At 44.9% G+C, this 24836-nt stretch overlaps 1 protein-coding gene across 2 annotated transcripts in view; it reads left to right on the top strand.

Annotated features, from left to right (window-relative positions):
- Positions 1-5976: 5976 nt before the first annotated feature.
- The window catches only part of FYB1 (FYN binding protein 1), a 96289-nt gene continuing 77429 nt past the window's right edge, over positions 5977-24836 (top strand). For both annotated transcript variants that reach the window (XM_069963097.1, XM_069963095.1), the window contains exon 1: positions 5977-6023. In XM_069963097.1, coding sequence (XP_069819198.1) covers positions 6021-6023 — 3 coding nt within the window. In that variant the 5' untranslated portion in view covers positions 5977-6020. The remainder of the gene's footprint in view (positions 6024-24836) is intronic.

Below are 24836 nucleotides of genomic sequence, written 5' to 3'. Positions count from 1 at the left end.
TGCGAGGAGACCCGGCCTCTGAGCGCCTCCCCAGTAAGGGACTGAAATGGGAAAAGTGTGAGGAGAAGAGAGGAGAGCCCAGCCATACTCCTCCCTCCATCCAACAAATGTATTGATTCTTTTTGAAAATCTAATTTGCTCTTAAAAAAAAAAAAAGAAAAATCGTACGTCTCCCTAATTTATTTAAATAATCCCCCAGTCCTAATAGGAACATAAAAATTTAATAAGAAGCGTGTGATCCATTGTGTATGATGGTGAACTGTGAATGTATCATGTTGTGGTGTCCTACCACGGGTGTTACTATTATATACACCCTTCGTAAAAGCCTGTACTTATTGTACTTGTGTGGTTATGAAAGTAGTGATAAAGTTTCGCCAGTAGATGTCGCTGTATTAAATATGTGTATTCAGATGCTGCACAGCTGAAGTATATAAAGGGTTATAGTTTATTTGTATGACACATGGATCTGCGAACCAATAGGAATCTGTACTTCTTCTCTCCTATCACCTCTCCCTTTACTTCTTCTGTTTGCACTCTTCACCCACACACAGCACACACTAGATGCCCTGTGGAAGGAAGTCACATGGGTGGAGGAAGTGCATAGGTCTTTCGTGTTGGACCTTGTAGAGGAAGGACACAAGCTAGGCAGATCTCTACAGTTGTCCTCTCTGGGCTCTGGCCCTCTGCCAGGTCCCCTACCCTAGTCAGTCTCAGCTGGAACCCCGTATGCAAGACAGGACACAGCTCACAGTTTTCTTCTTAGTAACGCTACACAACACTATGCAGTGTTAAACCCTCTCAGGAGAGGACAAGTCAGAGACAACCTCAACCCATGCCGTGGACTAGGAGAGTCACAGAGCAGGACAGTATCCACAGACAGCAGTAAGCTAGGAACTGGTCCGGATAGAGCAAAGTTGTGATAAGCCTAGGAACTCTATCTCGCAGCGCGGTTGTCAGCAGGTAGCCCTCAGCATTTCGCTCATCTTCTAAGTATTCGTCTACCACATCCTCCAACATCCCGGCAGAGCACAGTACTACTTGGGTTGAGACTCTCACGACATTCTCCTCTCAGCTACTCTGTTTCTTTGTATCACTCAGCACGCTACTGAGTCAGGACAGCTGTATTCTACACTACATTCCTATCGCAGATTCGGTTGCTGTATTGTCAAGTCTTTGTCTACAAGTGTTATCAAGTTTATTATCCAGTGATTTATCAAGAGAAACATCATAACCTTGTAACCTGCTGCAAGCACGTACTTTTCTATTAAAACTGGCTAATTTTTGATAGAGACACTTCCCCCTTCTGTGGGTGGCAGTTCTGATCCGGGAGGGTCACTACACTACTCTGGCCATCCGTGATCACACTATCCCAAGTGACCCCATAGCAGCCCGGCAGGACACTGTCCACAGGGGAAAAAGGTACAACCGGCCTTGTAAAATAAAAGCAGGCGTGCCATCACACCTGTGTGCCCAACCGGCACTGGCGTCACAAAGTAACACCCCAAGGTCTGGCTGTATCTCGGCCAACCACCACTGGAGTGGAGTAACACTTCACCATCTAGCAAGTGACCAGCCAATCCTCTGACACAAGGGGGCTCACACCACAATGTGACTATGTGAGCTTTCCTAATAACTATGTTTCTTTACAGTGAATGGGAGGGTGCTCTTGACTTGCAATGGTTTCCCACAGATAACGGTAAAAAAAAAGAAGATAAAATTATGAAAAAAATATAATAATGAAAAAAATACATCAACATATGCAAACAGATATCAGAACTGTGAAAGATATAAGACCATGGGTGTACATTGCATTGCATCACTGCGACAAAAGGGAACAAAGCTTGCAGATAGTTGTAGTAAGAAAGTCACTTCTTTTTTGGAAATTCCTTTGTTATCAGTAAGGATTTTATTTTATTTTTTTGGAGGGGGGGGGGGGTCATTTGCACTTGCTGATGATACACTTAGTGATTGATAGGCCACCATTGGTTTGGTCTCTCTGATGAAGGGACAAACTGCTGACACTGTTAGATGCTGTTAGGTCATGGAGACACAATGTACCTTTCATATATCTGTCTGTGCTTCCAGAACATAGAAAAATGCTTTTATTCCCCATTGCTAAGTGTCATAGAGGCGTTCCCAAGCTCCTGAAGTGCTGAGGGCTGTAAAACCTCCTGGCACCTCTGGTAATCAGCCCTGGTGCCAGAAGCCCTGCCCCATATACTGAGTAGTGGAGGTGAGGGATACTGCACACTGAACAGGAGCTGAGCCACAGTAAACGGCAGGTTTTGTATACTTTTCCTATGGAAATTACTAAAGGAGTAATTGGATTCAACTCCTCGCACCAATCAGCTGTTTGAAGTGGATGTAAGCATTGCAATGCCTTTAATTCTTACCTTTTAGCCAATTTCGGGAAGGAGGAGATCATAGTCCAATCCTAGTCCAAGGGTGGTCACAAACCAGTCAGTGTTTGGCTCAGTCCAGCTTGTGAATGTCTAGACAGTGTGAGTCTGTTGTTTGATTTGTCTGCAACCTCAGTTCCTCCTGTACAGTCTAGTCAACCAGTTATCTGGTCAGTTAGTAAGCTTAGGGTCCTATTACACAGATTTTCAACAATTAACGACTAACGATAAACGATCGCAAACGAGATTGTTTATCGTTAACCTGAAATCGTTCACCATATTACACAGAATGATGGTCGTTAGATACGATCGTTATTACGATTGTGATCGTTTATTCCTTCTGATCTCAGGAAAACAATGGGCAATGTGCTATTACACTGAACATTAGTGAAAAAGTGCGGAACATGAGCGAACGAATGTGGAATTACAGCGAACGATTAACGATAATTTTAGGTGCAGATCTAAATCAATGATCAACGACATACGATTGATTTTTCGATCCGTGCCTGCAATTACACAGAACGATTATCGTTTAAATTCAAACGATTTAACGATTTTTCGCACAATAATCGTCCCGTGTAATAGGGCCCTTACTCCTAGCTTGTGAAAGAGGGTCAAGCAACAGGTCAATAAGCTTTTACCACTTCTAAGCCTCTAAATCCAATCCACTTTATCTAGGCCTAAAGTACCTGCAAAAAGTCAAGCCAAAGTAAAGAGAAGTTTTTGCCTCTTCAGTGCCCCTGAACCCAAGTCAGTACCAGCCAAGCTGATTTCTGCTTCAAGAAGGAGTTTTGTTATAGTTAAGGAAAAGGAAACTAAACAAAGGTCTCTCAGTTCACACTAATTTCTTGTGAGTGCAGTTTCCCAGAACCTATGTGCCACTGCTGTTTTGTGTGCATGTTGGTCAGCACTAAAGGTATATGTATTATTGGGTAGTCTGTGAGTGGAAAAGATTTTACAGCATTTTGGTCACGATATGTCACTGATATGGTATTATTGTAAGAACACAATGAGAAATGTGTAAAAAAAAAAGGGTTAATGGTATATGTTACACGTCTGCCACCAGCTGAGAGTGGGCTTGTTGACCAATCCCTGCAAGGGTCACCCAAATGAGATACTTTCCTTTCTCTCCAGGTTCCTCTCCACCAATGGGAAGCTTGCCAAAAGTCTATAAGTAGATATGTAGATGGGCATTGGGGGAGTTATTGTCAGTATACCTGACAGACTAGGGCAATGAAGGAGTTAATGTCAGTATACCTGATACACTAGGGTAGTAAGGAAGTTAATGTCAATATACCTGATGGAATTTGGTAATGAGGGAGTTAATGTCAGTATACCTTAAAGACTAGGGCAGTGAGGGAGTTAATGTTTGTACACCGGATAGAATACGGCAGTAAAGGATGTAAATGTAAATCTAACTGATAGACTAGGGCATTTAAGGAGTTAATGTCAGTATAGGGAAGTGAGGGAGTTAATATCAGTATAGCTGATAGACTAGGACAATAAAAGAGTTAATGTAAATCTAACTGATAGACTAGGGCAATAAAGGAGTTAATGTCAGTATACCTGATAGACTAGGGCAGTGAGGTAGTTAACGTTAGTATACCTGGTGGAAAGAGCAGAGAGGGAGTTAATGTCACTATTACCTGGTGGACTAGGGCAGTGAAGCAGTTAATGTCAGTATACCTGGTGGACTAGGGCAGTGACGGAGTTAGGGCCCTATTCCATGGGACGATTATCGTTCGCATAATCCTTAACAATAAACAATCTCAAACGACCGCAATTGCGAACGGCCTGAAATTTATCACCAATTTACACGGAACGATGATCGTTACTTATGATCGTTCTTGCGGTCATCTTGTTGTTGCTATTGCGTTCATCGCTACTGCGAACGACCGAACGACGTCTTATTCTATGCAAACGATTTGCGAACGAGCAACGATAAAAATAGGTCCAGGTGTTATTAGGCGATCAACGAATTCTCGTTCATTGTTTAATCGTTAACTGCTATTCAACCGAACGATTATCGCTTTATTCCTAACGATTATCTAATCGTACCGTGGAATAGGGCCCTTAATGTCAGTATACCTGGTGGACTAGGGCAGTGAGGGAGTTATGTCAGTATACCTGATAGACTAGGGCAGTGAGGGAGTTATGTCAGTATACCTGATAGACTAGGGCAGTGAGGGAGTTATGCCAGTATACCTGATAGACTAGGGTAGTGAGGGAGTTATGCCAGTATACCTGATAGACTAGGGTAGTGAGGGAGTTATGTCAGTATACCTGATAGACTAGGGTAGTGAGGGAGTTATGTCAGTATACCTGATAGACTAGGGTAGTGAGGGAGTTATGTCAGTATACCTGATAGACTAGGGTAGTGAGGGAGTTATGTCAGTATACCTGATAGACTAGGGTAGTGAGGGAGTTATGTCAGTATACCTGATAGACTAGGGCAGTGAGGGAGTTATGTCAGTATACCTGATAGACTAGGGTAGTGAGGGAGTTATGCCAGTATACCTGATAGACTAGGGTAGTGAGGGAGTTATGTCAGTATACCTGATAGACTAGGGCAGTGAGGGAGTTATGCCAGTATACCTGATAGACTAGGGCAGTGAGGGAGTTATGTCAGTATACCTGATAGACTAGGGTAGTGAGGGAGTTATGTCAGTATACCTGGTGGACTAGGGCAGTGAGGGAGTTATGTCAGTATACCTGGTGGACTAGGGCAGTGAGGGAGTTATGTCAGTATACCTGATAGACTAAGGCAGTGAGGGAGTTATGTCAGTATACCTGGTGGACTAGGGCAGTGAGGGAGTTATGTCAGTATACCTGGTGGACTAGGGCAGTGAGTCAGTATACCTAATCAGCCTAATCAGTATACCAGTCAGTATACCTAATAGACTGAATTTCAGAGTAACCAGATATTCCCTGTCCCTTCTCAGCACATCATCGTCATCATCATCAGAAGGCAGGGTTACAAAAAAAGGTAACACTTCTATTGACCATTGTAAGTGATGGACACAATCCAGCTCCTCTTTCTCCCTTCTCCTGTTACAGAGCATGCCCACAACACTCTTCCATAGAAGTCAGTCAGTTCTTTCTTATGTCCCAGCGGCTAATGTAAAACAAATCTCTGAAAAGAACAATACATATGTAAGGTGATATATTCCCTTACACAATATGTAAGGCAGTATACACATTAGCTTTAGTATTTCCTTATAGCACATAGCCAAGATCAAGCGAAAACTAGAAGGAAATGAGATGACACAAACATTCTTCTTGAAACCAGTAGTATATAAAGGGATATATAAAAAGTATACATATACAGAAGGCAACAAAACCCAAGTATTACCCTCTCTAGGAAGCAGAACAGTCCTCGTAGCCTCCATAGGGAACCAGATAGCACTACTATTACATGCCCTTATATCCAGCATCAATATCTCTTACATAGGGGACGTTCTGCAGCAGTAAAACCGGCTAATGAACCTATGATAAGAAGGAATGAGAGACAAGCCAAAAAAAAAGAGGAAGTGTTGTGAGCGCAGCTTCCAGTGCACGCAAAGGGATAATCATTAAGCCTTAGACTCCATTCCACCGCCAACCAGTGCACACAGCAGTACAATGGTGAGTAACCCGCATGTGACTCCTATACTGTATGTTATAGCAGGAGAAGTCACTGTTCTCAACCAAAGGCAGTGCTCAGAAATTACCATGCATCCATAATATGCCTGAAATTGCATTAGTGAAAGGGCATGATGGGAGTTGTAGTTGTGCATCTCTCTCTCTCTCTCTCTATCCATCCTTGATGAGGAAGTAACTGAGATTTATAGAAAGTGAATAAAAAAGGAGAGGAAATATAGGAATATTTATTATTTATTTAGGGACGATGTTATGGCGGTATTTTTATGCATTATGTAAGGTTATTACTTTGTTACTGTATCGAAAAGCTATTGTGCACCATTAGGTGGATACACTATAGAACAGGGGTGGGGAACCTTGGGTCTCCAGCTGTTGCAAAACTACAACTCCCATCATGCTTGGACAGCCAAAGCTTTAGCTTTGGCTGTCCAGGCATGATGGGAGTTGTAGTTTTGCAACAGCTGGAGAGACAAGGTTCCCTACCCCTGCTATAGACTTTATACACACTAGTCCTATGTGGTGACACTTTCATAGCATCACCATGTACTGTATGTACTGTATGCACCAACACAGAGCTTTATGTCTGAATAGGCTGAAAGTTACATGTAAACACAAACGCTTTCTTCCTCTTTCACATGGGAATGAATAAGCCGTCACGTCAAAAACTGTAATGTCCTCGGGTTTTACTTCATGCAGCTAAACAGCCTGGACTCCAGAGTGATACATTGTACATAGCTAGTGCTGCTCCCCGCTGAGAAGTGATACAATTGTATCCAGTCTAGACAATGCTCTGTGAGCTCTACAGCCTGGACTCCAGACTGATACATTGTATATAGCTAGTCCTGCTCTCAGCTGAGAAGTGATACAGTTGTATCCAGTGTAGACAATGCTCTGTGAGCTCTACAGCCTGAACCCCAGACTGATACATTGTACATAGCTAGTCCTGCTCCCAGCTGAGAAGTGATACAATTGTATCCAGTCTAGACAATGCTCTGTGAGCTCTACAACCTCTACTCCAGACTGATACATTGTACATAGCTAGTCCTGCTCTCAGCTGAGAAGTGATACAGTTGTATCCAGTGTAGACAATGCTCTGTGAGCTCTACAGCCTGGACTCCAGACTGATACATTGTACATAGCTAGTCCTGCTCCCCGCTGAGAAGTGATACAATTGTATCCAGTATAGACAGTGCTCTGTGAGCTCTACAGCCTGGACTCCAGACTGATACATTGTACACAGCTAGTCCTGCTCTCAGCTGAGAAGTGATACAATTGTATCCAGTTTAGACAATGCTCTGTGAGCTCTACATCCTGGACTCCAGACTGATACATTGTACATAGCTAGTCCTGCTCTCAGCTGAGAAGTGATACAATTGTATCCAGTCTAGACAATGCTCTGTGAGCTCTACAGCCTGGACCCCAGACTGATACATTGTATATAGCTAGTCCTGCTCTCAGCTGAGAAGTGATACAGTTGTATCCAGTCTAGACAATGCTCTGTGAGCTCTACAGCCTGGACTCCAGACTGATACATTGTACATAGCTAGTCCTATACTCTCTGTAAGTCTGTCAGCTCATAGGAGGTGCGGTCACAGACTGGCTTATAACTATCTGTTCCATATTCACAGACCTCTTTACTCTGTACAGTCAGTATTCTACGTCAGACCTGAAGGTTATTATAAATCTTCTCTTAGCTCAGTGAGACAATATACATATAAAATGGAATATAATAGAACCACTGGCTATACTAATGTGTAGGTCCGGTTACATGGGGCTGCAGCTGGCAGGGATAGGGTTGGCTTCATGTGTCTGGGCCCTTACTGTATCCCTACTCGCACACTCCTCAGGGCGCACAACAACACAAAATCCAAAGTCAAATACAGAAGTCAAACCAGCAGCGGCCTAAAACAAATATTAGTAAATGTATCAGGAGCAGGTCAGACTGCGGAGAGTGAAAGCTACACGGCTGCTGGGGGTTGTAGCCTCCTTTACTATAGCTGCAGGTGTGAATTAGGACAAGAGCCGCCATTATACCAGTCTGGATTATTACACATTTGTTTACTCGTCTTCATTTTCTTTGTTTAATAAAAAAAAAAGTGTTAATAAAAAGTATTTGTAAAAAGGAGTGAGCTTTTACAGGTAATCAATCAGCTGATCATCTGGGGTCTTCACTCTCAGGAGTTGTCCTCCCCACTAGAATCTGTCTTCCATACCCAGATTTGTCTGTCAGTCAGCATCAAATATCAGGACCTATCCTCTTCATCAGGATCTGTCCTCTTCATCAGGATCTGTCCTCCTCATCAGGATATGTCCTCCTCCTCAGGATCTGTCCTCTTCATCAGGATCTGTCCTCTTCATCAGGATCTGTCCTCCTCATCAGGATCTGTCCTCCTCCTCAGGATCTGTCCTCTTCATCAGGACCTATGCTCTTCATCAGGATCTGTCCTCCTCATCAGGATCTGTCCTCTTCATCAGGATCTGTCCTCTTCATCAGGATCTGTCCTCCTCATCAGGATCTGTCCTCCTCATCAGGATATGCCCTCTTCATCAGGATCTGTCCTCTTCATCAGGATCTGTCCTCCTCATCAGGATCTGTCCTCTTCATCAGGATCTGTCCTCCTCATCAGGATATGCCCTCTTCATCAGGATCTGTCCTCCTCATCAGGATCTGTCCTCCTCATCAGGATCTATCCTCCTTATTAGGACCTTTCCTCTTCATCAGGACCTGTCCTCTTCATCAAAATATGTCCTCCTCAGCAGGATCTGTCTGTCTCATCAGGACCTATCCCCTCCTCATCAGGATCTGTCTGTCTCACCAGGACCTATCCCCTCCTCATCAGGATCTGTCTGTCTCATCAGGACCTATCCTCTTCATCAGAATATGTCCTCCTCATCAGGACCTATCCTCCTCATCAGGATCTGTCTTCCTCATCAGGATCTGTCTTCCTCATCAGGATCTGTCCTCCTCATCAGGATCTGTCTGTCTCTTCAGGATCTGCCCTCTTCATCAGGATCTGTCCTCTTCATCAGGATCTGTCCTCCCCACCAAGACCTATCCTCTTCATCAGAACCTGTCTGTCGCATCAGGCTCTGTCCTTCTCATCAGGATCTGTCCTCCTCATCAGGATTTGTCCTTCTCATCAGGATCTGTCTGTCTTATTGGGATCTGTCCTCTTCATCAGGATCTGTCCTCCTCATCAGGATCTGTCTGTCTCATCAGGACCTATCCTCTTCATCAGGATCTGTCTGTCTCATCAGGACCTATGCTCTTCATCAGGATCTGTCCTCTTCATCAGGATATGTCCTCCTCACCAGAACCTATCCTCTTCATCTGGATCTGTCCTCTTCATCAGGATTTGACCCCTTCATCAGGACCTATGCTCTTCATTAGGATCTATCCTCTTCATCAGGATCTGTCCTCTTCACCAGGACTTATCCTCTTCATCAGGATCTGTCCTCTTCATCTGCATCTGTCCTCTTCATCAGGATCTGTCCTCTTCATCTGCATCTGTCCTCTTCATCAGGATCTGTACTCTTCATCAGGATCTGTCCTCCTCATCAGGATCTGTCTGTCTCATTGGGATCTGTCCTCTTCATCAGGATCTGTCCTCCTCAACATTATATACCCTACCCTTCATGATTTGTACTTCCCATTAGGATCTGTTCTTCCCATCAAAGTCTGTCCTTCCCATTAGGATCTGTCCTCCCCATAAGGATGTACTTTCTACCCTGTCAGGATTTGTCTTCCCAAACAAGATTTGCTGCCTGTCCCAGAAACATCTGTCCTCCTCATCACTATCTATCCTCCCCACCAGTATGGGCCCCTCTCATCAGTATTTGTCCTTCCCATCAAGTTCTATTCACCACAATAGGATCTATCTGCCTCATCAGGATCGATCATCTCCATCAGGATCTGTCTGGCCCACCTGGATCTGTCCAACACAACAGGATCTGTCTCAACTGGCTCTATCTACCCAATCACGATCTGCATTTTACCCCATGAGGATCCATTTGCCTCATCAAAATATGCTATCCACCCTAGCCTTTGCTTTGTCCCTAAGCGGGGCCCACTGTTCTTTCTAACAAGTATAGGTTGGTACTATATGTATGTGTCATAAGCTCTGAGACAGTAGTATGCGACTCCTGCCACCAGATGTCACTGTTCTATTACATGGCTGATAGTCCTAAAGTATGTAAGAGTTAACTGATGTCTCTGCTTATGATGTGTATTTCCTGCCACTGTCTCATGATTTCTATTAACCAATCCCTGAGCTATCAACCTCAAGAGCTCTTACCCTATTACAGTGGGTTATTTTGTCTTTTGTTAATTAGTTTCCCCCAGTTAATAAAGGTTATATATAGTTGGGTGTGACTGATTGTAGTTAGTCTGTAGTCTGAGTCGCAACACTACAGAGAGTCTGCTTACAGTATTCTTCCAGGCCCTGGCCGGCCACCAGGAGCCTTGTGCGGGACTGGTTTTTATTTCTTCTATCTAAAGAGAACCTAGCCATGTTGGGCTAGAGCACCACCCGGAGGGACAATGATGAAGGACGGGACTAAACCTATTCACGCTGAGGAGCTGTTTTCTTCTTCTGTTACCTCTAAAAGTTATACAAGAGTATTGAGGTATCGTGCAAGTCAGTAGTCTAGACTTGTCTCTGCTGCCAGTCTCTAATGTGTCCCTAGAAGGTCTCCCTCACTCCTAGCTCTATCCACTAGGTGGGCCTGTAATCCCTGATCGTGTGTCACTCTATGCCCACATGACAGCGTAGGCAGATGTCTTTTCCCGTGGATTCAGGAACTCTCTCTGACAGCCCCAGCTTAATTACTTTTCAAGTATATACACTGCTATATACACTGCAGTTAGACACCCCTGCTCCTTATATAGTGGAACTCTATCTCTATATCTGACAATTCACTCATCTTTAACCTAGTTTCCTACTTTCACAAGCCAGTGGACCAGACTAGATTTTCAGACAGAGATTTATGTAAGATGGAAAAAAACATGAATTCCCCTAAGAATTAGGAATCTCAAATGATTTTCTTACTATGGGAAACTTTTTTCATTTCCCTTTTTTCTTATTTCACATAGTGTGATCATGTCAGTGTGACCTATGATAGTTCAGCCTTGCCATACAGACATTGAAAGGATTAAAACAATACCACTTACCAGCTTCTGGCAGGGGCCACACTCCAGCACAGAGCTATGGATTTCCTTGTTTTCTTATTTTCATTCTGTTTTTATTGTGAAATTGTGTCCAATTGGCTCCAGGCAGGTAATTCAACATATAAGTGCATTTTCCTATAATGTTTTTAGGCACATTTCTTTAGGACAGGCCATGTATATATTATTTCTGGATAAACCTGATCGCCAGCAGTGAGCGGAGAACGAGGAGCCTGACAGGTCGGCGCTCACTTGCTCCAGGTGATCGCCCCATGTGATAAGGGCTTTTTAGAGGGTCCGATGCATTGATCACTTTTCATTTGTTTACCACACTTGCGCCATTTGTTAAGGTAATGCAGTCAATGCACTCGGTTGTAATGATTTGCATATGACCCGCAGGATATGACTGCATCTCTTTGTTATGAAGACACCTGAGACTTTATTACCTTGAAACCACTTTGCACCATACAAACATCCCACATACAGGATCTATTGTGCTGTGAAGTGGAACAAGAGACTTTTCTTTTACTCTGTAAACTGGCTTATGGTCCATAAACAAATGTTCCCTATAGTAGAATACAGCAAAAAAGCGGAAGAATCTCAATAGACACTCACGTTGGGGTTATGTCTGTGTGTGTCATCGATGACTAATCCAAAATTCACTATATATACATAGAAACAAAGAAAATTCAGCCAGATCAGTGATCAGCGGTTCGATGAGGGTGCGGTAGGAAGTTTCAGTTGGTTATATATTTCCCTGCAGTGGCCACTAGAGGTGAAATGTAGTATTACAGGAAAGCAATGTAAATGAATGACTGTCCGCGTAACTGTAAAGGAAGATTTTTTACAAAATTCTCTTCTTTTTTCCGCCTTTGTTTTCCTTTTTTTTCTTGGGGGGGGGGGGGGGTCGTCATCTATGCCTTCCTTACCTTAAAGAAGGGGGTAATCTAAGTCATGAAATATAAATATAAAAATCTGTGCTAACCTCACCAATATCCCCTCGCTGAAATTTTATTGGTATCTATATTCCTTGTGTCCAGACTTTGACCAAAAAGTGAAAGTCAACAGGGATTGTTGATTTTTTTTTAACCTAGTCTGAACCCCTATTTTTATACCATTAGACGACCCCTTTAATGTCAGGGAGTCAGTGTTAGCAGTCATCGTCACCATTCCTATTTCCTGGAGAGAAAGAAATTAAAAGATTTTGCCTAGCTGAACAAAAAATGGCTATGCATATATGAGAACTGACATCTGAATGAATCCAGAGTACCCCTTTAAGCCTTAACTGCCCCCGTTTTGCGCATGGGTCAGTCAGTGGCAATTTGACCTTGTGCTCAAAACCTGATTTAACCCCTTAAGGACAGAGCCTGAAATGGCCTTAATGACAGAGACAAATTTTATGAATATGACCAGTGTCACTTTATTCATTAATAACTTCGGGATGCTTTTACCTATCCGGCTGATTCTGAGATTGTTTTCTCGTGACATATTGTACTTTACATTTCTGGTAAATTGGAGTCGATAATCATAACAAATCTTTATGAAAAAAACCCAAATAATGTGAAAAAATGTGAAAAACTGCATTTTTCCAACTTTGAAACTTTTTTGCGTATACAGAAAGTGGTTATACCACATAAATTATATATTAAATAGCATTAGCAACATGTCTACTTTATGTTGGCGGCATTTATTAAACGATCTTTAATTTTTTTTAGACAATAGGAAGCTTAAAACATTAGCAGCAAATTTCCAAATTTTCAGTAAAATTTCAAAATCAGATATTTTTAGGGACCTGTTCAGGTTCAAAGTGTATTTGAGGGGCCTGTATGTTAGAAAGCCCCACAAAGCACCCCATTTCAGAAACTGCACCCCCCACACTCTGCAAAAGCATATCCAGAAAGTGTTTTAACCCTTTAGGGGAGTCACAGAAATAAAAGCTAAGTGTGTAAGAAATTTGAAAATTTTAATTTTCTGTGCAGAGATTTTATTGTAATCCAATATTTTTCATAATTATAAACCTATTACCAGAGAAATGCACCCTAATAATTATTGCCCCGTTTCTGCAGTTTACAGAAATACCCCATATGTGGCCCTATTGCGCTATTTGACGCAACCACAAGCCTCAGATACAAAGGAGCGCCTAGTGAATTTCAACGCCTCCGTTATATTTGGTCATTTCTGACTGTACCACTTCAGGTTGGCAGAGGCTCTGGGGTGCCAAAACCTAAAAAACACCCCTAAAGGGACACCATTTAGAAAACTAGACCCCTCAAGGAATGTAACAAGGGGTGCGGTGAGCATTTGGACCCCACAGGTGCTTCACAGATTTTCCGAACAATATGGCGTGAAAAAAGAAAAATTTATTTTTACACTAAACCGTTGTTCTAGCCTTCAATTTTTCATTTTCTTAAAGGGATAAGAGGAAAAAAAAGACACAAAATGTGTAGCGCAGTTTCTCCCGAGTACGGAAATACCCCACATGTGGCGATAAAGTGCCAAGGGGGCGCAGGACGAGCCTCCAAAGGGAAGGAGCACCAATTGGCTTTTGGAAGCTGAATTTCACTGGAAAGGATTTCAAGGGCCATGTCGCATTTACAGAGCCCTCGTGCTGCCAAGACACTGGAAACCCCCCACAAGTGATTCCATTCTGGAAACTACACCCCTCAAGGAATCTAACAAGGGGTTCAGTGAGCATATGGACCCCACTGGTGACGGGCACAAATGTGGAACAATGTGACGTGAAAGGGAAAAATTTCATTTTTTCACTTTCATGGCACAAATGTGCCCGTCATCAAGGGGTTCATATCCTCACTGCACCCCTTGTTAGATTCCCTGAGGGGTGTAGTTTCCAGAATGGGGTCACTTGTGGGGGGTTTCCAGTGTTTTGGCAGCACGAGGGCTCTGTAAATGCGACATGGCGTTCATCATCCATTCTAGCCAAATCCAACCTCCAAAATCCAAATGGCGCTCCTTCCCTTCGGAGGCTTGCCCTGCGCCCACATGGCGCTTTATGTCCACATGTGGGGTATTTACGGACTCGGGGGAAATTGCTCTACACATATTGTGTGTTTTTTTCTCTTTTAACCCCTTGTGAAAATGATAAATTCAAGGCTAAACCAACATTATAGTGTAAAAAATGTAATATTTCATTTTCACGCCACATTGTTCCACATTTGTGTCCGTCACCAGTGGGGTCCATATGCTCACTACACCCCTTGTTACATTCCTTGAGGGGTGCAGTTTCCATAATGGGGTCACTTGTGGGGGGTTTCAACTGTCTTGGCAACACAGAGGCCTTTTGAATGCAACATGGCCCCTCAAAATCCATTCCATCCAAATCCAGCCTTCAAAAACGAAATGGCGCTCCTTCCCTTCGGAGGCTTGCCCTGCGCCCACATGGCGCTTTATGTCCACATGTGGGGTATTTACGGACTCGGGGGAAATTGCTCTACACATATTGTGTGTTTTTTTCTCTTTTAACCCCTTGTGAAAATGATAAATTCAAGGCTAAACCAACATTATAGTGTAAAAAATGTAATATTTCATTTTCACGCCACATTGTTCCACATTTGTGCCCGTCACCAGTGGGGTCCATATGCTCACTACACCCCTTGTTACATTCCTTGAGGGGTGTAGTTTCCATAATGGGGTCACTTGTGGGGGGGTTCAACTGTCTTGGCAACACAGAGGCCTTTTGAATGCAACATGGCCCCTTAAAATCCATTCCATCCAAATCCAGCCTTCAAAAACCAAATGGCGCTCCTTCCCTTCGGAGGCTTACCCTGCGCCCACATGGCGCTTTATGTCCACATGTGGGGTATTTCCGTACTCAGGGGAAATTGCTCTACACATTTAGTGTTTTTTTTTATCTTTTAGCCCCTTGTGAAAATGAAAAAATCATGACAAGATTAATGATTTAGAGTAAAAATTTTACAAAAATTACACTAAATGTTGGTCTAGCCTTGATTTTTTTCCATTTCCACAAGGGGTTAAAAAAGAAAATTAACACAAAACGTGTAGGGTAGTTTCCCCTGAGTACGAAAATACCCCACATGTGGACATAATGTGCCATATGGGCACAGGGCAAGCCACCAAAGGGACAGAGCGCCATTTAGAGGCTGGAATGGAGGATGGAGGCCATGTCGCAATTACAAAGCTCCTGTGCTGCCAGGTCAGTAGAAACCCCCGACAAGTGACCCCATTCTGGAAACTACACCCCATAAGGAATCTAACAAGGGGTGCAGTGAGCATATGGACCCCACTGGTGACAGGCACTTACGTAAAACATGTGCCGAGAAAATAAAAAATACCATTTTTTTCATTTTCACGTCCCAAATGTGGCCGTCACCAGGGGGCCATATCCCCGCTGCCCCCCTTGTTAGATTCCTTATGGGGTGTAGTTTCCAGAATGGGGTCACTTGTGGGGGGTTTCTACTGTCCTGGCAGCACAGAGGCTTTGTAATTGCATCATGGCATCCTCTAATGGGAATGGCGGCCATACCTATTTAGCTGGGGAAAAGGGACAATTCTAATTTATTTGGGGGTATTAGGCAAATTATTAGTTTATAAGGTTGGAAATGACAGGTGTCCATCAAATTCAACCTGTGTTGATCCAGAGGAAGGCAAAAACCCTCGTAAGGCAGACGACAGTAGCCTCATCACAGGGGAAAAATTCCTTCCCGACTCCATAATGGCGATCAGAATAATCCCTGGACCAACGTGACCCCTGAAATAGGAATAAGGGACAGAATTTAGATAATGTAGAACTCCAGTGACGTGTGGTGCGCCTTGGAGCGATCCGGTATGCAGAGGCCGGGGGATCAGGACAGGTGTCACACTGGTAAATGTTGTCCTTCCTGATCCCCCTGTTACACCACACTCTGCACTTCTTCTGGGGTCTCCCTTTCTCCAGTGTGGGGGACGTCACCTGGAAAATGTTGTCCTGGTGCGATACGGGGTCCCACATATCCAGAAGCGCTGGGTCCGCTCCATGGCTGCTAAATATTAGGGCGCTATTACTACTTCTGATATGTTCGGATCGTGCCGCAAGCTACAGGGCAGCGAGGGACCGGAAGAGGGGGCGCTGGTATAAAAGTTATCCCCGTACAGGTGGTGACCTTTATCCAGCAGTGGGAAGATCAGTTCCCGGACGATCTTTCCACTTGTTCCGAGGATGGGGGGGGGGGGGGGGGGGGAGGGGGGCATCTGGGGCTGGATTCGGGTGTCCCTTCATACACTCTAAGGGTATGTGCACACTGCGGAATCGCGACAGATAACCCTTCGTGCATTCCACAGTTGGCACCTGCCGGCGGAGTGATGCAGGCGCGCGTCTCCGTCCGTGTCATAGACTCCATTCTATGCACGGGCGGATTCCGCTCTCCGTCCAACGTGTTCATTCTTTGGACGGACGACGGAATCCGCCCATGCATAACATGGAGTCTTTGACACGGGTGGAGACGCGCGCCCGCATCAGTCCGCCGGCGGGTGCCAGCTGCGGAATGCACAAAGGGTTATCCTTCGCCATTCCGCAGTGTGCACGTACCCCAAATCTGTAAGTGTACCCTGAGGTACTCTCACAGAGTTAGTAGAATTTCACTCCATACCGCCATCTCTTATTGGGACGGTACTGGCGGAAAAGACGTGTCTGGGGGGCAGCGTACGCTACGCTACCCCCAGACACGTTACTGGATGATGAGGATGAATGGAGGAAAGAAGGATCCCCCCATTCATCCTCACTGGCTGTTTCGGTGTCGGAGGCAACAATAGCGTATGCGTCCGATACCGAAAACACCCTGGGGGCCATCTTTATATGGGGACTAGTATATGGGGTATGTAGTGGTGTAGTGTCAAACTTTATTCAATGTAATGTAGTGTTTTTTACGTGTTTTTTTTACAGTAAGTATAAAAAAAAACCTACGCCAACAAAGGCGTTGCTGATAAATGCCGCACTTATGCGCGACACTTATAAGCAGACCGTGGCAGTAGAATACAGAAAAAAAACACCCTACGCCAAAAAGGAGGAGTTGCTGATTAGCAGCGCACTTTCGTGCGATGCTGATCAACACTCAGCGGCGATAGGGTGCGGAAAATAGAAAAAAAATAATTTGGAAAAAAAAAAAAAAAACTTTTTCTATATTCTGAATATCCCTGTAGCTGCTGATAAGTGTATTACACATATCAGCCGCTAGGGGGCAGCAGAGCGCAAAATCCGGAAATTGACGAGGCTGGAGCCGAAAATAGCCGAGAGAAGACGACGGGGACCGCCGGAAAGACCCGAAGACCGAACGTAATGACGGAGGACGCCGCGAACCCGGAAGCCGCCGATCAGGAGCCCGGGACAGGTGAGTAATGTACAAATACCTGCTCAGGACCCCTCCGCTACCTAGCTGAGGGGTCCAGGGCAGGTATTTATTATTTTGTGGGACTCTGATCGCCGTGCCACCGGCCCGATCGCCGTGAACGGCCGGCCGGCCGTTCACGGCGATCGGCCCGGTGGCACGGCGATCAACATTACTTTTTACAGTAATGGCGGTCGGCGCCGTCCTCGGACAGCACCGACCGCCACTATTGGCTGATCTGAATTGATTAGCCAATAGCGGCGATCGTAAGCACGGGGGGTGATAACCACCCCCCGTGCCGTGAAGCTATGATGGCCTGCTATGATTTATAGCAGGCCATCTTCCCCGACCGCTGTGTGTGAACACGCAGCGATCGGGGAAACATCGGGCGTAAATTTACGCCCTGATGCGCTAAGTACCAGGGCGCGAGGGCGTAAGTTTACGCCCGATGTCGTTAAGGGGTTAAGTGCGATTATCAGCCAGGAGTGTTGCTAGACATGCCCTGTGGACTATAATCACCCTGTGTTAAAGTGACAGCGATCAGCAGAGGATGGGGAAAATGCCTGATCCTCAGCTGATCAGGTCTATATAACATGCTTCAAAATGTATAGTTATTGGCTATATCTGTTCAGCCAGTTTCCAGATATATACATATCTGTGCTGCCAGTTTCCAGGGCTGCATGAACGATACAAGATTCGTTTGTGCAGTCTGACAACTCAATTTCTTGTGCAGTGTAAAGGCTTTGCAAACGAGTGCTGATCTGCGCTTGTTTAAGGCTGACTGTGGCTGAGAAATTGCACAATGTTAAAGGACCCTAATGCCAGACAGAACATACAGTATGCTAAGGGAAAAGCACCTGATTACTGAATATATGAGCCTGTTCACATTTTGTGGATTCTGTCCAGATTATTGCGCAAATTCTGAGCATAAATTATGCCAGCAATGCATATAAATGGGGTTCTTGTTCTCCATTCACATGGTCTGGAAATGAAATCCTTATTATTTTCTTCTATAACTTGGCTGTAAGTCTAAGGGTACTATTACACGGAACGATATAATCGTCCGAACCGGCCCGATTCGGTTGATTATTGCTCTGTGTAATAAATACAACTATCGGCCGATCACAACGTCCGCCGCGGGCTGTGATTGGCAGAGCGGCCTGTCAGCTGAGACAGGCCCCTCTGAAGCTGGAGCGCGCGAGACCCGGGGAGAAGACCGCAAGAGGAGCCCTGCAGCCTGAATAGGTAATGTATAAAGTTAAGCAAGGGCTGCAAGAACATTGGTAACGATGTCCATGCAGCCCTTGTTAAACGATAATCGGGCCGTGTAATAGGCCCAGTAAACGAGCGCCGATCTAGCAGATCTAGCAGACAGTTATTATTGGGCCTTCATCGGCCCATGTAATACTACCCTAAGGCTTTTGAGATAGTCTGTGTTAAAACATGGCTGACACCCAATTATGTGTCTGCAGGGGCATGTAGGAAGATTCAGTGGGTCATTCCAGGCTGAAATCTTGACGAAATGCTCAATACAGTAGATGAAGAGGATCAGAGCCGGTTTAGGATTGTGCACATATATAATGAAAAACAAATGGCTGCCAGCAGTAGGGGAAGGGGAGGAGCTACTACATCACAGCTAGGGTACAGGGAGTCATGAGGGACAAACTGCAAAAGGCAAACATCCCAAATCATGAAATAACAACCACTTAGCTACTTACAGACCACAGTAGGCCTCGTACACAATGGGTTCTACATTGGAAAGCTGTAAATTTATAGCATTACTAGAGTTCAGGGTGAACATTTTATTTACTAAACCGCAAACAGTTGTTGTTTTTTTTTTTTTTTTTGTGAAGCATCTGTAATAACATGATACCCTATAGTTACGTGCAGAGCAGAACTCAACTACGTCTACACAATCTTATTTGCCGTATTGATCAAATGCATCTGAATAAAAAGGACTGCAGAAACAAACTGGGTGACAATTGTTAGTTGTAAAAGTGAAAAAAAACTTTGCTGAATTCTGCCACTAGGGGGCGCGTAGTATAGGAGGAGATGGGAACAGTTTCTTGTGTATGTGCCAGGCTGAAGCATTGCTGAGTTTATCATCACCTTAAGGCACAATGGAAATAAAGTAAGACAAAGAAAATTTTAACAGCTGAATTTTAGTCACGTGGACAACTTATCCCCCAGGTGTATTTACTGACTGCAGGATCTGGCATTCCCATCTCTGGATAAATAGAAGGCAATTTATGGGCCTGGACCAGTTGCATTGCCAAAACTACAGAACTCTTCAGTATATAAGAGAGAAGATGCGGCTGCAGTGTTTTCTAGCTGTGAGATAGGGTCTGACAGTGACATGAGCCCCTTAAAGGGGCATCCCAGGGAATAAAAATAAATTTTTACACTTTAATAAAGTTATATTACAAAGTTATATAATTTTATAATATTTTAGTGGCAGCATTAAGGGATGACATGGCTCCTCTGCTGCCACTAATGGTTCTGTTGGGAACTGCAGGGTTACACAAGCCCTGGTCCTGGCACAGTCACATATTGCCAATTCCTGTGTCAGTGATTAGCTCCGCCCCCATTATAAGTATTATCAAGAACCTTCCTTCTCCCCTTCCAGTTAAACCAGTCATCTACTCTGAAAAGTCTGATCCATTCTGTCCAGTAGTTAGTTTGGGGATTGAATAACATGCAAGACAACTCTATGGAGGGAGGGGGGCCTGATCACACAAAAGGTATAGACAATAAAAAGAGAGAGAGAGAGAGAGAGAGAGACAGCTAAGTGACAGCTCTGTAAGTAACAGATCGCACCCATGGCTTTTTATACATTTTAGACTACTCACTACAGCTTTAATGCTCACTACAGATTTAATGCTGCTGCCACCACTGCTTTTTGGGCTGTGCACAAACACAGTGCAGGATCTTCTCCTCTGTGTAAACAGACACCATAGATTTACCAGCTTGTGTGGTGTCCCAGTACAGGGTGCTGCCCATTGCAACTGAGCAAGTAACTCCTTCAGGCTCACACAATTGGGAGATAGTGTACTATTGTGTTTTCCCCACAAGGTGTCACCGATGTCTGTATCTAACCTTATGCACAGCTGAGGGAACTTCAGGGTTAACTATATTGTGATGTCACTTGTTATGTATTGTCCAGTCACAGGTGTGGGTGCTTTCTCTCTTAAGTTGTCCTATCCTACCTATCTCCACACACTCACAGCTCCCACCACTCACAGGAGGGTTTAGTTAGCCCCATTAGGAGGAGTTAGTTCTTGGCGGGAGAAAGTGGTCAGTTCTGATCTAGTTCTCAGAGTGAGTGGCTGTGTGAGTACCAGCTCAGCTACAGTGGGACTTCAGACAACTATGCAGTGCTAAGCTTCCACCAGGGGAGAGAAGTCAAATGGGGATTCACCTTGCCCAGGCCAGGAACCTCTCTACAACGTGCAGGGCAGTTAACTGAAGCTATAGAAACTGACCCCAGTGAGACAAAGCTTCAGTATGTCTAAGTATCCCACGGCGCAGTGCAGGACAACTGGGAAACCCTGGGAGTCTGCTCTGCCCAGGTAACAAAGGTCTAGGGCTCGTACTACTCATCTAGGATGGGTATCCCGCAACTAGGGGGCATAAGTTGGTCAGGGACAACAAGTCATCCGTGAGTATGAGTATTCTCTTTTAACTCTTTTATTCACTCAAACCGTTTCGGCAGAGCACAGTACTACATTGAGCAGGGCACCTCCGGCAACTCCTCTCCTCTCTCTCTCTCTCTCTACTGTAAGCACTCACTACGTCAAGAACCTGCTTTCTACTTCAACTGTGAGCACCTAAGCTATTGCCAACTGTCCCGACGGTACTGCACTGGACTGTATCCAGCTATTTGTTTATTTGTTTTGCACTGCGGTTACCTCCAGTAAACTGTTCTATTTTTGCTAAAGGCACTAGACTCTGGCTTCCATCCTTGCGCACCTGCACCTACACACACCTGTACACTTTGGTTACCTCCTCTATACTGTGGTGCTGCCATACCAACTGTCCGGGGTGGGTCCAACACCACTCCAGGCTACCGTGACAAGTTCTCAAGTGACCCTAGACCCACTCAGTTACCACACCACTGTACCAGCTGACTCGGCGCCACCAGGACCGATTCTAGGTTTTCTGCTGCCTGAGGCGAGAAATGAAATGGCGCCCCCCCAATTAACAATAAGTAGCTAAGAAATCTACGTAGCCAACTGCATAAACAGATATATACATATATAGATATATACTAGCAGCAGTATACAGCACATATATACCAATAGTGAATATATTGCACGAATATATTATTTTTATGGCGTTCACCATGCAGGAAAAGTTATGTAGTTTTTGTCTTGTTCAGATATTTCAATAGATATATATATAGTTTTTATTGTCTCAGGGTATGTTCACACTATGGAATACGCTCAAAAATTTCAAGTTTAGGCCATGTGGCGGACTCTGCTTGAAGTTCCATCTTTCCAATTGACTCAATAATATTCTCAAGCTCAATCCACCGTCCGCCCAAAGAAATGAGCTGGAGAATATCCCTGAGTCGATGAGATCAGGTGAAACTTCAATTGGAGTCTGCTGCATTGTCTCTGCGTGAAATTTCCAAACGTATTCCATAGTGTGAACATACACTCATAGTTATATATATCCTTGTTTAAATTTTCTTATTTGAAAAATAGGGGAAAGTAGGGATTTTCATTTTTTATACAGTGGATTATTTTTTTTTCACATCTTTTTACAGTACACTGCACTAATAATGTAAGTCGTGTATACCAACCCTTATGGTATTACAGTACACTGCACTAATAATGTAAGTAGTGTATACTAATCCTTATAATATTACAGTACACTGCACTAATAATGTAAGTAGTGTATACTAATCCTTATAATATTACAGTACACTGCACTAATAATGTAAGTAGTGTATACTAATCGTTATGGTATTACAGTACACTGCACTAATAATGTAAGTAGTGTATACTAAGTATTATTACAGTACACTGCACTAATAATGTAAGTAGTGTATACCAACCCTTATGGTATTACAGTACACTGCACTAATAATGTAAGTAGTGTATACTAATCCTTATAATATTACAGTACACTGCACTAATAATGTAAGTAGTGTATACTAGCAGAGGGCAACCCTAGGTATAGACTGGGCTCAGCTACTGAGATCACTCCATACTTATATAGGCACGTTGTAAGGAACTTACCTTGTCCGGCTCCAGCGGCGTCTCCTTCCAGCTCGGCTCCGGCTGTCGGCTCGGGAGCGCGCCGCTGCTCCGCCCGCCGGAGCCGGGTGGCGTCACGGAGACCCGGCGGCGTCCCTAGCAACCGGGGACGCCGTGGGGTCACGTGACCGTCAGCTGGCCGGCCGGCACGCAGCTGATGTGTTTTGCACTCAGGCTGAGTGACAGGTCGCCCGGCCGCTCAGCCTGCAGTGCAACAGCTGCAGTGAGGCTGGACTCAGGAGGCCGGACCAATTAGCCTTTGGTCCGGGCTCCTGGTCCAGTATAAAGTTTCAGTGTAGCCAGCAGGGTATCGCTGGCTATTTGTTGTCCTGATCCCAGCTCCCCAGTCCCTTGTATTCTGTCCTATCCTTCTCCATTTTGTCTTGCCTGGATTCTGACCTTTTGCCTGTCCCCTGACTCTCCGCTCGGTTCTGATTTTGTACTGCGTTGCTCGTTTGGTTCCTGACTCGGCTAGTTGACTCTCCGCATTTTGTTTGTCTGTCTGTCTGCGTTTTATGTTCTGCACGCATCCAGTATAGGGATTGTCTTCGTGGTTGTCCGCGACCGCCTAGGGTCGACTGAGGCAAGTAGGCAGGTGACAGTGGGTGGGGTCAGATTTAGGGCCCACTGTCTTGTGTCTTATCTTCCCCCAGCCACTCGTGACAGAATAGCCAGCCCTAAAATTTTGTGTGACGTGTGCCAACGATTTGTTATCATGGATCCTATGAAGGCGCTAGTGGAACAGATGCAGAATCTGAACACATTGGTTCAGAATCTCGCTGAACGGGTTCAGGAGCAGGAGGCTGCTCCTCGACAGGTTACGATGACCACGCCCTCTCCCCCTGAACCGCCTGTACAACTCCCGGAAAAATTTAAGGGGGATAGAAAGAGTTTTCGAACCTTCAGAGAAGGGTGTCGGTTGTTTTTTCGACTGCGTCCCCGTTCGTCAGGAGATGAGGCCCAAAGAGTGGGAATAATCATGTCCCTCCTGCAGGGTCCCCCACAAGAGTGGGCATTCTCTCTCCCTCCTAACGCCATAGAACTAACTTCTGTGGACTTTTTCTTTTCGGCATTGGGACTATTGTACGATGACCCTGACAGGACTGCAGTGGCCGAGCGACAATTGACGTCCCTAAAACAGGGGAAAAGACCAGTGGAAGATTATTGCGCAGAGTTCCGCCAGTGGTGTATCCCATCTGGTTGGAACGACTCCGCTCTGCGCTACCAGTTCCGGGTGGGTCTCTCTGACCAGTTGAAGGACCTGTTAATAGCTTATCCTCCCCCTGGAACGTTAGAAGAGACAATGACGTTAGCCATTAGGGTAGACCGCCGGATGCGTGACAGACGAAGGGAGAAGTGCACCTCTGAACCCTGTAGTACCTCTTTCTCTCCTGTGTCTTTTCCTAAAAACCCCTCCTCCCTGCTGCCACCACCGGAGGAACCTATGCAAATTGGCGCCACCGATGCAAGAACTAGACGAGCCCATCGGATGCAGCATAATCTTTGCTTATACTGCGGCAAAGCTGGACACCGGGTTCGGGAATGTACCTCCAGGCCTGGAACATCGTCGGAAAACTCCAGCGCCTGAGTGACTATCGAGGGGGTCACTCAGGCGCACAGGTACCACTCGATAAGAATAAATTGATGGTTCCCATCTCGCTATGCTTGGGCGAGAGATGTATCTCGGGGTTTGCCCATGTTGACTCAGGGGCATCCGCTAATTTTGTTAATTCCGGGTTTTGGTCCGGTCTGGGGGTATGCCCGCTTCAGCTTAAATGCCCGCTGAGTATCACGGGGGCGGATTTTACCCCATTGGCCCAAGGAAGGGTAAAATATATTACTCCTCCTCTCGAAGTGAAAGTGGGGTCGATCCATTCTGAGTGTCTAGATTTTTTGGTTATGGACAATTTGTCCTCTGATGTTATTTTAGGTTTACCGTGGTTGACCCAGCATAACCCTGTGTTTGATTGGGTAAACAGAGAACTTGTCCAATGGGGACCAGGTTGTGCCGCCCATTGTATTTCTTTGAATTTAA

This window comes from Dendropsophus ebraccatus, chromosome 3 (assembly GCF_027789765.1).
Source record: "Dendropsophus ebraccatus isolate aDenEbr1 chromosome 3, aDenEbr1.pat, whole genome shotgun sequence".
Lineage (NCBI taxonomy): Eukaryota > Metazoa > Chordata > Amphibia > Anura > Hylidae > Dendropsophus > Dendropsophus ebraccatus.
This window is presented reverse-complemented; position numbering and strand designations above follow the sequence as displayed.